The 15767-nt window shown below is 32.8% G+C and overlaps 1 protein-coding gene across 1 annotated transcript in view; it reads right to left on the bottom strand.

Annotated features, from left to right (window-relative positions):
- The window catches only part of Smp_154350 (hypothetical protein), a gene marked incomplete at its 5' end in the record, with an annotated part of 24648 nt that extends 24107 nt beyond the window's left edge, over positions 1 to 541 (bottom strand). The window contains one exon of the mRNA XM_018794749.1: positions 539 to 541. Within this exon, the coding sequence (XP_018649130.1) occupies positions 539 to 541 (3 nt within the window). The remainder of the gene's footprint in view (positions 1 to 538) is intronic.
- Between the last annotated feature and the right edge of the window lie 15226 nt (positions 542 to 15767).

Raw genomic sequence — 15767 nt, 5'->3', positions numbered from 1 at the left:
ACTGACATGTTTATTTATGTAAGTTGTACTTTTAGCCAATACTTCATATCTGCTAGCAACAAAAATTTATAAATGTTTTGATTTTAGAACTAACTGTTTCATTTTTCGGTCGATCATGCTAAAATCACTGCTTGATCAATTATTTTACAGGGAGAAAAAAAATGAAGTCTTATTAGAAAAATTTCTTAAAAAAAGGATTCAGCGAAAGTTTAGATTGTAATATACTAGTAAAAAGAATACTTGGCTAAACAATTTTTGATGCTTATAAATCGCTTTTAGAAGAATTGGTGATTCAGCAGAACTTTAATAAACCATTACAAATAGTTAGTTACATGTACTGTACAGTGGCAAAAATTTTTAATAAGAAAGCTTACTCTTTGTAACTAAGGATTTAACCAAACTTTCTATGATTATGATCAAGGCACTTAAACGGTGATCTTATGATAACAAAAATCCCGATTTTAAATTATCCACTAACACAAAATCTAAATATACAGTGGTACATTATCTAATAAGTTGGTGAAATATGCGAAGTTACCATTTATGGACAGCCATAAATAGGTTATTCAAAAATATTTTAACGGCCCTATGTTGCTTCTCTACCCTCAGTGAACACTTGACTAGAAAAAAATTATTGTGGCATGTGATTTTCAAAAAAAAAAAACACATTATTTCAACTACTTGATAGAATTAAAAAGGTGTAAAAGGATTTTCACTTATGTTTTGCAATTGCCCTAGCATTTATTACTGCAAGTTATTCAAGAAGTGGTCAACAATCAATACCAACACACACCATAAAAAAGACAAGTTGAACGAAAAACTTTTCGAAAGCAAATGCATTAGATTGTTTTGTAGTACTTATTATTTTCTTTCACTTGGCAAACATAAATAGATTAAATTTTCATTTTTTTGACGTATTATTACTGTCTTGGTTGCGTCCGAACGATTAAAATATAGCACACATAATAAATGGATATGATCAATTTTCGTAAAAATGTTAGAAATTCTCTTTCAGTAGCTGTATAAAAGCATGATAAACTTAGTGTAAAGTTCAGATGTATTACCTGAATCGAATATATTAAATCATTTTTCTTCAGTCAGTTTTAAATAAATTTTTTATCTTACTGTTAAACTCAAAAGTGACAAGCTTTGCTTATAAATCAACAGTCGAGAGATCTTTTGTGAGTGATTTCAGATTGCCAGGTTATGTCGTCTTATTTCTATTTGCCTCGTAGAAACAGTTTTATTGCAGTGTTCCAGTCAAAAGAAGATTTAAGGACTTATATTCAGAAACTGATGGTTGTGTGTTTGATCATATGTAGATAGGTTACAGAAACAAATGTCCCCACGACAACAATCAAACACAACTTTGACTGGTTAGTTTACCATATGTAAGCTGAATTTTTAATATTAAAATAGATAAGTGTAGCTTGTATTAATGATTGATAGTTGAAACTGTATGTATGATGTAATGATTTATTTGATAAAAACATATTAATTCTCAAGGTAATCAGACCAAGGTAGAATACCTTATTGAAAGTTCATATATATATATATATATATATATATATATATATATATATATATCTGCAGCTATCCCTTGATAATTACATTCATATCAACGAGCATACATATGAATTGGTTTTAAAATAACTCATTTTATCGATTGAATCTTAAGCAATGTCTTTCTAAACATTTTTGTAGATACTGTTGTCTTCCTGCATCATAATAGTAAATTTCGTTGATATAGGTAAATAAGCTAAAATGTTCTGAAAGATTGCCTTTAATTAGTGTTTTAATGGTATCCATTTGATCAATAATTTAGTGTGTTGAATGATGTTAAGCATTTTCAATCTGTTCCTAAATACCTTTTTATATAATCTTTTTGTGTAACGGTAATTATAATGTGCAAATTCTTTTGATCGTAGATCAGAAAGAACATCTACCTGGTTTATGGCTCAACAAATTTAATCATAAAGTGGTTAACGTTCACTAAAATGAGACACATATGTAACTCTTACGAAACTTTTATTGATCAGAAAATTAACACTGATAACTCTTAAAACCTCTATACTATAAAAATACTAGGCTTTATTCCAATAACAAACAAAACTTTGTTTATGTTAGCAAACAAATCAGAGTTCAGATTTTAGCTATAAAATATAATTTATTTAGGCCTTAATGAAAGTGTATTGATATTCCCAAAAATACTGTTGATGAGCACAAGTTTATCTTATTGAGAAAATAATCATCCATATACATGTAAATGAAATCTGTTTCATATTTTCTGAAACGTCAAGTACAAGCTATAATGTGACCGATCACAATCTTGATTTTATGTGCTTCTAGAATCTGTAATATGCATGCGATTACCAAATGTATATTATGTAAAATTATGTAACAACCATAGGAACACACGGGCAAAACTACTATATACCTTGATATAAATATATTAAAATACATAGTATTCAGCTAAACATTTACATTTTATAATGGAACCTTCGAAAAATCGATTTGTCGCAGGTGTTTAATAATCAAGATCAGTGAATGTAAATTTTGAAATAATATCATAGTAACCAGATGTTTAAACAATCATTCATTTGAAATAAAACTTGATTATAGCTTTCAGCAATAAAATAATTGCTATTATCTCCTATGTTATTTTATATGTATAATCAAATTAGTGAACTAGTTTGTAACCAACAAGGTTACATTTTTTAGCACACTTTTGTGAATTTTAAAGGCTCAGCTTCAATGATCTGCAAAACTCAGTTTAGCTTCATTGAAAGATATGGATTTTTTTCTGATCATAACATTATTTTCATGTGAAATTTAGCTATATTAGACAGTTTTATTCCAATTTTCACTGTTACCAATAATATTTTTAATAGAAGAGAGGATAGTGAAATGTTCTGTTACTTTCTGTTTATTTTATAGCTTTCAACTAAAATATGCATATATATTAATTGATTCGTCAGTGTTACTTGTACTATATGTAGAACAGCTAACATAAACGCGCAATCTAGTAATTTTAATTTTCAGTGTATGATCCCTTTCACAATCAGCTAAATGATGAAATCAAACAAGCCACCAAAAATTTCACACAATGAAATGGTCACAGTATCAGTGTCGATCAACCAATTAAAATCTTCGTCTTTTGACGTATAAGAGTCATATTTCTATAATGTTTGCTTCGGAATCATTCCACTTGAAATTATTATTTTTTTTATTGACTGCCTTGTTATATATCTTCCAAAAGTTAGTCAGTTTTACTAATATTTAATCCTGTCAATCTGTCATATTTCATTTTGAAAAACAAGTAAATCGTTCAGACGTTAATTTGTATAAATGAAAACAGTTAACAAAATATTGCTTTTTTCATAATTGAACATAACAAAAACAAATCACTTCAATTTGTTTTAACACAATGCTTAATTTTAAATTCACTTAGTATTGTTTATTTGAATCTTCCCATTGATGTTTAAGACTGCAACTGGTCAGTCTCTAATTGGCATATGTGCATACTGTGCGTATTGCCTCGATATAGTCCCAGAGTGAACATCAACCCTGAGATGCAGGTACATCCAGCTGACGAGTCACAAATAGGACGAAACGCGTGTCGTGGATTCCACTGCTAGCCACTATCCATCAGTGCTTAATTTTGCCAATAAATATCAAGTTTTACAGTTAAACAGAAACTGTTAGTGCGATAAGCCAATCAACTAGGTAGTTACTTCATATTTCCGGGCATAAAACAATTGCTTTCATTGAAATCATTAGAAAATACACCACCCTAAATCGAGTAAAATATTTAATGTATCTAACAGTGATCCTGAAGTTAATTTGTCTTGCCTGGATTTTGTACAAATTGATAATTACTTAAAACACGTTCATAGAAAACATTAGCCGATACAACTGCATTCCATTGTCAGTGGAAACGATCTAAACAATAGATCGAAAAGTTAGACAATAAGAGTTTTGAGATCAAAAATAAATATAGTGGTAGTAACGAATTAAAGCAGAACGGATTTCAAATTAACTATATTTATAAGTTTCTAATTATTTTTGTTGCTTTTACATATATTTGAAAATATAAAGATAAAACTTATACAAATCTGAAGTACCTCAAGTACGAACGAGAATAATAATGTTGAAAGGAAAGTGTTCACAGTCAAGCCATTGGCGGTGATCTTATTTTAAAACACTCTTCAAAAGGAAGACATGATCTACTGTCAATCAAGCCATTTGTGTTAATACAAGCGAGGTTTCAACAGTGGGCTTAGAAAGTGGTTTGATCATTCTTTCTTTACGAGATTGTAACAACTTCATTATGTCAATAATGTTCTGGGATTAAGCTCATTGTTTAACCAACGTTTCCATTTTTATTAAACAACCACTACGTTATTCTCCTACGTGTTATTTAGTTTTGATCATAAAAAGTCGTTTCAATAGCGCTTATCATACCGTTTGAGCAAATATTCTTCTAAATACCTTTTAAAATTGTTCTTTAATTATGGTCCTCATAAAAACGGGGTACACTTCAAGTGTAGGTTTCACAAAAGACTATAGTTCAAAATAAACGACGAATATTAAAAACTAAGTTCTCAATAAATAATATATGAAAATTCTAATCGTTGAAAGATCCCCATCATATTAAAAGACTAATATTTGAACGATGAACACTCTTTTCGATAAATTCTCTTCAGGTTCTACAATTATATAACCAAATCAATAATCTAAAAGATGAACAGGTTTAGGGCGAAGTGCATCGTTTAAAGTTGAAGCATGTAAATTTAGGATTGTCAAGCCAAATAGAATAAAGTTGCTAATGTTGATATGACTCATATAAAAAGTTAACTTGAATCAGATTATATATTAAGTGAAAATTTAGGATCCATGATCAGAATAAATATGGGTCAGATAGGGTGAAAGAGATAATAGTGCAATTACAATTCGATCAAATGTTTAATGGAAGACTAAATTGTGTGAAAAATTAGTAAGACATAATAAGAATGGATGAATGTGAAGTGAATGAATCATGTATGAAGGAAATTAATAATCATGTTTAACCAATAATAACCAATAATAATAATAACAATACAAAGATGTGGGATTAAGGATAACAGAGACAATTACATTTGACTAAGCGAGCTCGTAAGTAGAATAGTCACATTAAGTCATTCAATAGGTAAGATTACTATGATTAATTGACCTTGAGGTCGGTAAGGGGAGGAGGAGTGGTTGAAGATACTTCTTCTGTACATATTTCTCCGATTCCTTAATCCGGATGGCTACTGCTTCAGCCGTTTGAAGGGCTTTAAGCCTGACAAGCTTTGGCAAAATATTACTGACCCGATAAATAATTGAAAAGGATTGGTTTATACTGGCACTATGACCAGTTTGTTCTAAATGGGGCGAATATCGAGCTGTACACTTTCTCCAACGGACCTTTGTTTAGCCACGCTGGGAGATGTTCGCGAGCACGAAAATGTAAATTTCTAGAATTTTGACCAATATTAGTTGTTTCACAGGAGCAGTCGAACTGAGAAATACAAAATGAGGTGGTCATTCTAGGTCATTCGTCTTTTAGCCTCGGTATCACCATTGGGCACGTAGAAAACACTAATCCTAGTTTACCGGCGTTGAAAGATTTTCGTATTGCCCTGCGTAATCTCTGAGTTGTTGGCTGGATGCACTTCATTAAACTGCCTGAGCACGTTTTGCTGTGATGTATTATCTTTACAAAGGATGAACGTGTCATCCATATATGTACAGTAAAATGTGAATTTTTTAGTAACTTTTTAGTGGACCATTTTCTAGTTTGGCTAGAAAAATATCAGCTAGTATAGAGCCCAGAAGTGAGCCCATTGCCACACCGTCTGTTTGTCTATATATTTCTTCGTTGAACTTGAAGTTCATATTCATGGTGCATAATAATAACTCTTTCACGACATTAATAGGAACTGTAGTTTTAATTTCATTTTCAATCTGTTATTCACCTGTATTTTCATTTTTTTTAGGCTACAGGAGTCAACATAATAATAACGTAGGGGGTTAGGTTTCAAACTCTTCTTGAATAATAAAATAATTGCAAGGATATTCAGAGGAACTGCAATAGTTTTCTTATCTAAAATATGAATCGTTCAATTTTTATTGATCTAATTCTCTATTTTTTATAAATTAAATATTGTAAAATAAATCTTTTAAGGGTTATAATAATTTTAAGTCACTCAATACAAAAACATAGAAACGTCTCTATATTTTTGGTGAAACGTCTGTTCCAAGACAACGTGTTTAGTATATAGTGACAATCGAAAACTGTTTCTTCATAAATATCATAAATGTTTTTTTCTTTTAAAATCATCATATTGTGTTATACAATATCATGTAGAACCTAAACAACAATCAGGTAAATCAGATGAACTAAAAGTATAAAACATTTTGTCAAAACAATGATATTGAAAATAGTTTGTTACTACGTTATTTTTGAAGATCATATGTTGATTTTATAAAGAAGTAAAATAAACGTCGGCTGTATAAATATTTAAACAATATTCTTGTCAACATTTTGGTGAAAACAATATTTCTGTTATATTCAAGCTTAATTTTTATAAAAAAATATTTTTGACGCATTATTGATTTAATAATGAACTGTTGATATATTTTGCTTGTTATTTTTAAGTTCATTTGTTTGGACAGCAAGCTCTAAACTGACTTCACCACTATAAATACATACATGTTATTTACAGTTTTTTTTAAAAGAAATTCTCGAAAATTCTCCAGTGATGTTTTGGTCAGCATGTATTTAATTTCTATGCCCACAAATGCCCTGGTACGGCCGACAGTGGGAAGAGTCCGCCCTCCCTCTCGAAATGCTCTCACATGGCCACGCGTATATAGTCTCTGTCAGGGAAGTCCTACTCACTGCCTTCTCGTGACGGGGGTGTTGTTTACGAAATGGAGAAGACAAAAAGCGAATGTCCGGCGCTTTAACCAGGTTGATGGACACGGAGAGTTCGCCTAGGGGAGTTAGAAAACCTTGACTCCAAACCAACAGTGCACATGGGCTCCAGTATCCTGAAGAAATAAATGGCGTATGAATCAATCGTTGGTCACCAGCTATCATGGGACTGCATCTCCTTACGATGCTCCACTGCCTTGTGGACTAGACCTTCAGGTCAAAGGCTCTGGGTATGGTCCCCTAAGAAAACCACCTGCTTCGGTTTGGGCAGCCGGGCAGTATCACAGCATTCACACAAATCAAATGAGATTTGTGCGGCGCATTTGTATCTGGTGATTCCTTGTACCAATATTTATGTGTTTAAATAATAATAATAACTTAATTTCTATATTTTTCCTAATAATGCCATGATGTTTTAACTGTATTAATTTCTGGAGTTATTTAATGTCACATTTTTCTATTAAGCTATGTTCACTAATTCTTTACTCATCTAACAGGAGTAGTAATATACAGAATCTCAGAGTTATGTATACAGTGAATGTTTATAACAAACCAAAGTGCCTGTGTCGTACGTCAGATGTTTTGTAAAGGAAAAAGCCTTTCCGAAACGAGATTCCATGGTCGATTCAGGGTCATATTATTTGTGATTTCGATTAAGTAAAAAGTTATTAGTTTCTTTATGGTGAATAAGGTTACTTTAAATATTTAATCTGCTGAAACGCCTTCATCTATTGCCAAGGTAAACATAAGTGACTGATCAAACAAAACATTTAATGACTTCAACTACTGAATGGATTCAAAAGTCTGTAAATTAGTTTTAAAAACTATTTTCATTTACTAAACTAAGGGGTTCTGAGAAGCAAAGAGAATTGTTTGTTATTAAATTATGAGTTCATTGTATTTAAGTTATTAAAAAAATCCAGAACATTTTGATGATATTGAAACATATATTAGACTAAAAACACAACCTTCAGATTAAATTCTTTCCTTTATATGTTACAGTATTTCAAGACTGTTTATGTAACGTAAATATAGACCAGTTAAACTGAACAGAAATCATGTACATTACACTACTAAATTGTTCGAATAAATAGCTAAACTAGTGTTGTGTTAACGTATTTAAACATTATAAATGGAACTACTGTTAGCAACTTTTATTTACTTCTGTTGCTTTTCAAGTAGCAAAAATACTGTACATGAAAGCGTGATAACCGAAAGCTACCTGTTTATTTTTATTTATATTTCAAACTTTGTATTCGATGTTATATGATGTTGTACAGGCAGGAAAATACATATGGCCTAGTGACCGAATTAACACAAATAAAAAACAAACTATGAAATTATGCCATATTTTTTTATCCCATCAGACTGTTCAATTTAATTCATTCAGATAAACTGAAACCAGCTGCCAAATTAATAGATACAAAGAAACAAATAGACGAAAATAAGGTATTTTAGGGCAAAAACCCTGTTTAGATTTGTAACAATGAAGACAATTATAAGAAGATTCTGAAATTACTAATTTATATGAACAATTCCTTAATCATCCCTTTACATTTGTTGACATGAATGTTCAGCTCAAAAATCTAACAAACATAAGGAAACTAAACAATGTTAAGTTTCGTATTTTCGCCATGTAGTTTAGCTAAAGTAAGCCCATAAGCTATTTATTCAATCAGGTTTGAAACTGAATTTTTTTATGATTCGGAATCATCAAGCTGTATAATAAAAAAAACAGTTTCTGAACTATCTAGCTTTTCTGATGTAGAAAGCACTAATCTAATTTAAGACAGTGGACAGAATTTTTCTATTTTACTTAACCGTATTAACGCACTTCTAAGCAACATCTATATTCATTAAATAAAGATTTTCAGTATAAAAAGTGTTTTTTTCACTGTACTAAATAAGCATGAAATTCTAAAATATGGGCAACTGAATCAATGTATCATATACAAACATATCACCCAATTAGAAATGAGAAACCTGTGGTGATTGAACAATGGAATATAGATGCGTAGGCAGTTCAGACTAGTACTGCCAATCAAGGCTGTTAAACTGTGATATGCTACAGCTCCACTGATATGTAGCAATGTAGAATGCTAAAGCTGTGACGAGTTCTAGATATTCGAAATGCTAACTGAAATCAGTTTGTTGGTAAACACATTTTTCGACCATTCTTTAAGTAGAAGCCGAAATAATTACTACCAGTAAATTATTAACACCAAACGTTTAATGTTGACAAATTACATCAGCTTACTACCATGATATTTGCGTGACATAAATGTCCTAATTTCTGAGTTTTGATAGAGTAAGACCATGAAAACGTCACAAATAATCGGTATACTTATTATAAGAACAAAATGTTATATTTTAAAAATTCAAAACAATGGTTCCCTTTGATAAATTTGAACAGAGAAATGAGAAGACAAATTTTGTGAGATAGTACCATTTCGTGCTTTCTCGTCAGTCACATACAAGCAACATGTTATTCGTGTAAATACAGTTTTGAAGATAAGGTCAAAATTTCTTATTTAGCATGACATTCACTCACTAGAACCATGGTAAACAAAGGTCAACGTACAGTTGTTTTTGAACACACAAAGTTGGACTTTTCCGACCAATCAAGATAGCTTCGAGTAGTTTGAGTGTGTGTGGGTTTTGATGACATGTCACAACTCTAAAGGCTGATTTTGGGTCAATTTGATGACCACTCATCATTAGATGTTTTGCAATGGACGAGGCTGGGTTTCTTGATCGATCTTGAGATGACGGGCTAGGTGGATGAATCATGGATTTGATTAACCATCTTGGAATATGTTCCCCTATCCTGTCCTCCAATCGGCGATCTGTCCTACCTAAGTAACTTTCTCCTCAGTTACATGTGAATTGGTAAATACAGTGGGATTTGGACTGAATCGGTCTTGGAGACTTGATAGGGTTAACTGAGATCGATTGAGTTGTTGTGATAAGCCTCAGATTAGCTGCATTGAAGGTCTTTTTTATTGCAGTTGCAGTCTGTTTGGTTGTAATTTTCATGCAATGATCACCCTTGAAAGGTAACTGTAGGTATACTGGTTTCTTGGGCACATCCGTTGCTATCAGTTTCGTCGTATTTGTGTTCTGATGACCAATAAACGTTTCAGGATGTCCGTTTAATTTAAGTGTCTCAGTAATAAACTTAAATTCGTCGTCCAATGTATCTACAGTGCAGATTCTACTTGCCCGAGCGAATAAAGCTTTGACAATAGAACGTTTATATTGTATGGGGCAGAAACTAGTGAAGTGGAGGTACTGTCCCGACCAGGTGGGTTTGCGATGTACTCTGGATTGGTCGGAAAAGTCCAACTTTGTGTGTTCAAAAACAACTGTACGTTGACCTTTGTTTACCATGGTTCTAGTGAGTGAATGTCGTGCTAAATAAGAAATTTTGACCTTATCTTCAAAACTGTATTTACACGAATAACATGTTGCTTGTATGTGACTGACGAGAAAGCACGAAATGGTACTATCTCACAAAATTTGTCTTCTCATTTCTCTGTTCAAATTTATCAAAGGGAACCATTGTTTTGAATTTCTAAAAAGGAGACTCCCACATTCTACCATCAAAAAGCTGCATCAGCTAGTCAGCTTGAAGTGTAAATTAATGGTCGAAAAGGTCAGGTCGGAATTTCTAAATAAATACATTAATGACAACCACTTTCCATGGATTTATAACAAAATGCTTCGACGAAATAAAGTGCGAATGACAAGTTCGAATCTGAGGAAGTTAACACAAATTCAGATTGACTCGTGTATTGACAAAATAAACCAATACAAAGAAACTTGCACACATTTCATACCACTTATTGAACAACTATCCATCATTTGCCATATCAAACTAATAAACTTCTGCAAAGGTATATTAGAGAGAACGGCGAACCGAACATGGACGAAACTCAACCGGTCGCTATCAAAGACCCGAACGATTTCAGAATTTCCAGAAAATCTCACAGAACGTGTTCATAACTTATCTAACTTCAATCTTGACAAGGTTCACCTAGAAGCTCTTTCAATGGGACTAAACTACAAAGTACCACCGAAAAGAATCGACAAGAATTTGGTGGACGCCAATTTCAAAAACCTCTACAGCCAGTTCTCAAATTTGACTCCAACATCAGCTGAGAATGAGGCATGGTTCAAAGCCAAATTAGTTGATATATCCCAGCAATTTGCAAACACTCCAATCAACCAAAAATTTTGTCTAACGAATGAGCACAGGGAAGCATTGAAGGAACTTAAAAACAATTCCACAATAACAATCTCCAAACCAGACAAAGGTTCCGGTGTTGTAATCATGAATAAGGAGGACTACATAACCAAAATGAACGTGATCCTCTCAGACTCTGCTAAATTTAAATCAGATTCACAGATCGATAACGTGAAGTTGATCGAAAAACAAATATGCCGAGAACTACATCTACTCATGCTTCACGGTTTTATCACCGAGGCCCATTATAAAATGCTCAAGCCCATTGGTACATGCACACCAGAAATGTATGGCTTACCGAAACTGCATAAGCCTGGAACACCTATGAGACCAATTTTGTCCATGATAAATTCACCATACCATAAGCTAGCAAAGTGGTTGAAAGGAATTTTGGATCCTGTTTGTAAACAACTGTCGACACATACTGTCATTGATTCTTTTGAACTTCTCCCAACCTTGGAACACTTGAATATTTCTAATAGTCGGATGTGTTCTTTCGATGTAAACTCTTTGTTCACAAATGTACCTCTCGAAGTAACTGTGGAATTTATTTGTGATTTCATAACTTCACACAACATAAGAATACCCATTCCTACTACCTATCTTCGAGATCTAATTTTGCTGTGCACAAAGAATATAAAATTCTATTTCCAAGGTAAAGCATATATGCAAATCGATGGAGTGGCTATGGGAAGCCCTCTCGGACCTGTTTTAGCAAACATATTCATGGGAATGATAGAAAGGCAAGTGAGTCACTTCATTGATGGTATTACACTTTACAAACGATATGTCGACGATATTCTTGTCATATTACCACAGTCTACAGATATTAATCAAGTCAATGATTTATTTAATGCAATTCACCCGAATCTGAAAGTCACTTATGAGGAAGAAAACAATAATGAACTAGCTTTCCTCGACATCCTGCTCCATCGCCGTCCAGACGGATCGATCAGACGCAGAGTACATCGCAAACCCACCTGGTCGGGACAGTACCTCCACTTCACTAGTTTCTGCCCCATACAATATAAACGTTCTATTGTCAAAGCTTTATTCGCTCGGGCAAGTAGAATCTGCACTGTAGATACATTGGACGACGAATTTAAGTTTATTACTGAGACACTTAAATTAAACGGACATCCTGAAACGTTTATTGGTCATCAGAACACAAATACGACGAAACTGATAGCAACGGATGTGCCCAAGAAACCAGTATACCTACAGTTACCTTTCAAGGGTGATCATTGCATGAAAATTACAACCAAACAGACTGCAACTGCAATAAAAAAGACCTTCAATGCAGCTAATCTGAGGCTTATCACAACAACTCAATCGATCTCAGTTAACCCTATCAAGTCTCCAAGACCGATTCAGTCCAAATCCCACTGTATTTACCAATTCACATGTAACTGAGGAGAAAGTTACTTAGGTAGGACAGATCGCCGATTGGAGGACAGGATAGGGGAACATATTCTAAGATGGTTAATCAAATCCATGATTCATCCACCTAGCCCGTCATCTCAAGATCGATCAAGAAACCCAGCCTCGTCCATTGCAAAACATCTAATGATGAGTGGTCATCAAATTGACCCAAAATCAGCCTTTAGAGTTGTGACATGTCATCAAAACCCACACACACTCAAACTACTCGAAGCTATCTTGATTGGTCGGAAAAGTCCAACTTTGTGTGTTCAAAAACAACTGTACGTTGACCTTTGTTTACCATGGTTCTAGTGAGTGAATGTCATGCTAAATAAGAAATTTTGACCTTATCTTCAAAACTGTATTTACACGAATAACATGTTGCTTGTATGTGACTGACGAGAAAGCACGAAATGGTACTATCTCACAAAATTTGTCTTCTCATTTCTCTGTTATATGTTAACAAACATTGGTTTACTATAGCTAGAGATTCTAATCCATATCACGTGCTATAGTACCAGTCGAACAGGTGACCTATTTTACGAATTTACATTTGCCAACGAATATCAATCAAGGCCTTAGTGCTTACTGATGCTCGAGCTCCTTCTAGACCAATAAAGTATGAAAATAAGTTATCTATAGTACCCAGTTCAATTATAACTTAAGATGCTAAGCTTGCCAAAAGTTTTATTATGGCGAATGTTTGAATAAAATTCATACTATTCCCAAATCATCAATACAAGTCTTCCCCATGTTTCGAAAAACGTGGGAAATCAGTCAATTCAACGTCAGTAGGATTTATAGTAATAACTGGATGAGCCAACTTGGGACTGCAAGTGTACGATGAAAGGGGTAATAAATCAAGATCTAAATTCATGATAAATCACCGAAAGAGAGTACCTTGACAAATTTAAGTATTATTCATTGGTAGAGAGGATTTGTGGAAATTGTAAAATTTTCACATCTGGAATCACGGACTGATTTTATCTAGACTTCTACTGGAAACCTGAAATGACAATATAATGAGCAATATTGTGGATTGATTTAAGTTAAACATCAACATTATTGGCTGTCGGCTCACAAGTCTAGATGGTAAGCGTTCGCGTGGTGATTAGAGGTCCTTGGTTCGATTCTCTGTGACAAGGTCGTCAATGAACATTGCTGGGGAGTCCTTTACTAGCACAAAACGATTATTCAGTGCTTCTGTGTTTTCAGTGGTGGTTTAGATAAGATCAGTTCGTGATTTAAACTGTAGAAGAGTTAAAAAACGAAGTTCAATACTAGTACATCAGAATCAACCCTCAAGAACTATCCAGAAAGGATTTTCCAAAACTCCCTTTAAAATCAGACTAATAATATCATAGCTACTACTGGTTCAGAATAAAAGGAACTACCGTAACCCCTTTTTGGAAGCAAAGTCCATCTATTGTATGAAGCGTCGGACACTTGAGTTGATAACAGTGATATGATTTGTGAAAATAGTAACATTCCATGCGTAATTTTTCATATTTGTATCATAATGTTCCTTAACAATATTAGTTATTTATTTGAATTTTTGCTAGTTTTAAGCTGAATGACAAAATATGATTGAAAAGAACTTGTTTTCATGGTATCTTGGGTAAATATTTGAAAATTGTTCCCGAAAATGAGTTGATACTTATTTTTTTCATGCTGAAGTATATAAAAATATTTTGGCTGGTTACGTAATCCTTAAGTAGATGTTTATCATGAATCTACACAAAAATAGATGATTTTTTATATTCACATTACTAATAGACTGGGTTAACTAGTAAGTAAGCGACGGACTTATGGGTAAGATTTGACTTAATTGTTTGAGAGAGACAGATATGAAGTGTTTGGTGAAAATCTGGCTTTAATCACTTGTAGATAAATATCTATATTAATGAATGTTTTTGCGCTTATATTTCAATTTGGTCACCCAACTAAAGCCTACAAGTCACCCTTCGTTTCCCTACTCCAGTAGGTGGTCAACCAAGCATATAAGGTGAGTATTTATCAGTATCGAATTTGGATGACCGTCCGAAACAACTACCTACTTGGTTAGTACTGGCCTTGGAATGCATTTCTGAGCTCCTCTCCATGAGAGACTTTACAGTGTCGTCCATTGAAAGAATTCCGTGTGGTGGTGACATGATATAAATAACAAGTAACTTAATGTTTTTACATTTCTCACTATATTTTTGACTACAAAGTATGAATAATTAGAATAATGAATCAAGTCACATGACCAGAACATCCAAAACTATATCAGTTAAATTTAGTCAGCTTCAAAAAATATATTATACAAAATGGAAATGTTGACTAAACACTGATTACATAGTGAAGTTTTTGAATTATGAAAATAAACTGATTTTACACAACGGTAGTCCTGATATCAAAAAATTTAAAAAATAAACTAATAACTAGTTAAAAGGAAGCAACAATACTGGTAATTCTTAACTTCATTAGTAAAATTCTATCAATACTAAAGGACTAGATAGACATTATATTGGTCATCGTTCAATGACCAATCAGTTGTAAATATCTCACTCCTACAGAAGGCCAGTTGCTGCCCAAATAGCTCAGAAATAAAGTCTCAGGTTGTAAAGCTAGATAACTTGGGTTCCAATCATCTCCAAACACCTAACATCACAATGTAATGCACGTGATATCAAATTACTTAGACCAGTAGTCACATTGTAATTTAATCCATAAAATTAGATCAGGAATAGATTTTTTGATAAAAACGAACTTGGTCAAAAAATTGAAAATTCCCAACAAGCCAGATTTCTAAATAAAGAAAGTGCATTTATAATATACAGATATTAAAAGGATATTAGGAAAAGCTTAACTAAGTAATAGTTTTACAGATATATCTTTACCTACTAAACAAATAACATCAACAACTAATAAGCATCTATCCTTCCTACAACAATGTTCATAGATCAATGTTTCGGTAATCTTCAAGAAAGGAGATACTTGATCAATTGTCTACATTTGATATTTAAACAATGAATAGTGGAATTAGTCTGAAATATTCATTTCTTGCATTTCCTACAGATTATACATTGAAGTACAATCAATAGCACTACACATCGACTACATTATCACCATCCATTGTAAATTTTCAACAACCAT

Source organism: Schistosoma mansoni, chromosome 1 (assembly GCF_000237925.1).
Source record: "Schistosoma mansoni strain Puerto Rico chromosome 1, complete genome".
Lineage (NCBI taxonomy): Eukaryota > Metazoa > Platyhelminthes > Trematoda > Strigeidida > Schistosomatidae > Schistosoma > Schistosoma mansoni.
This window is presented reverse-complemented; position numbering and strand designations above follow the sequence as displayed.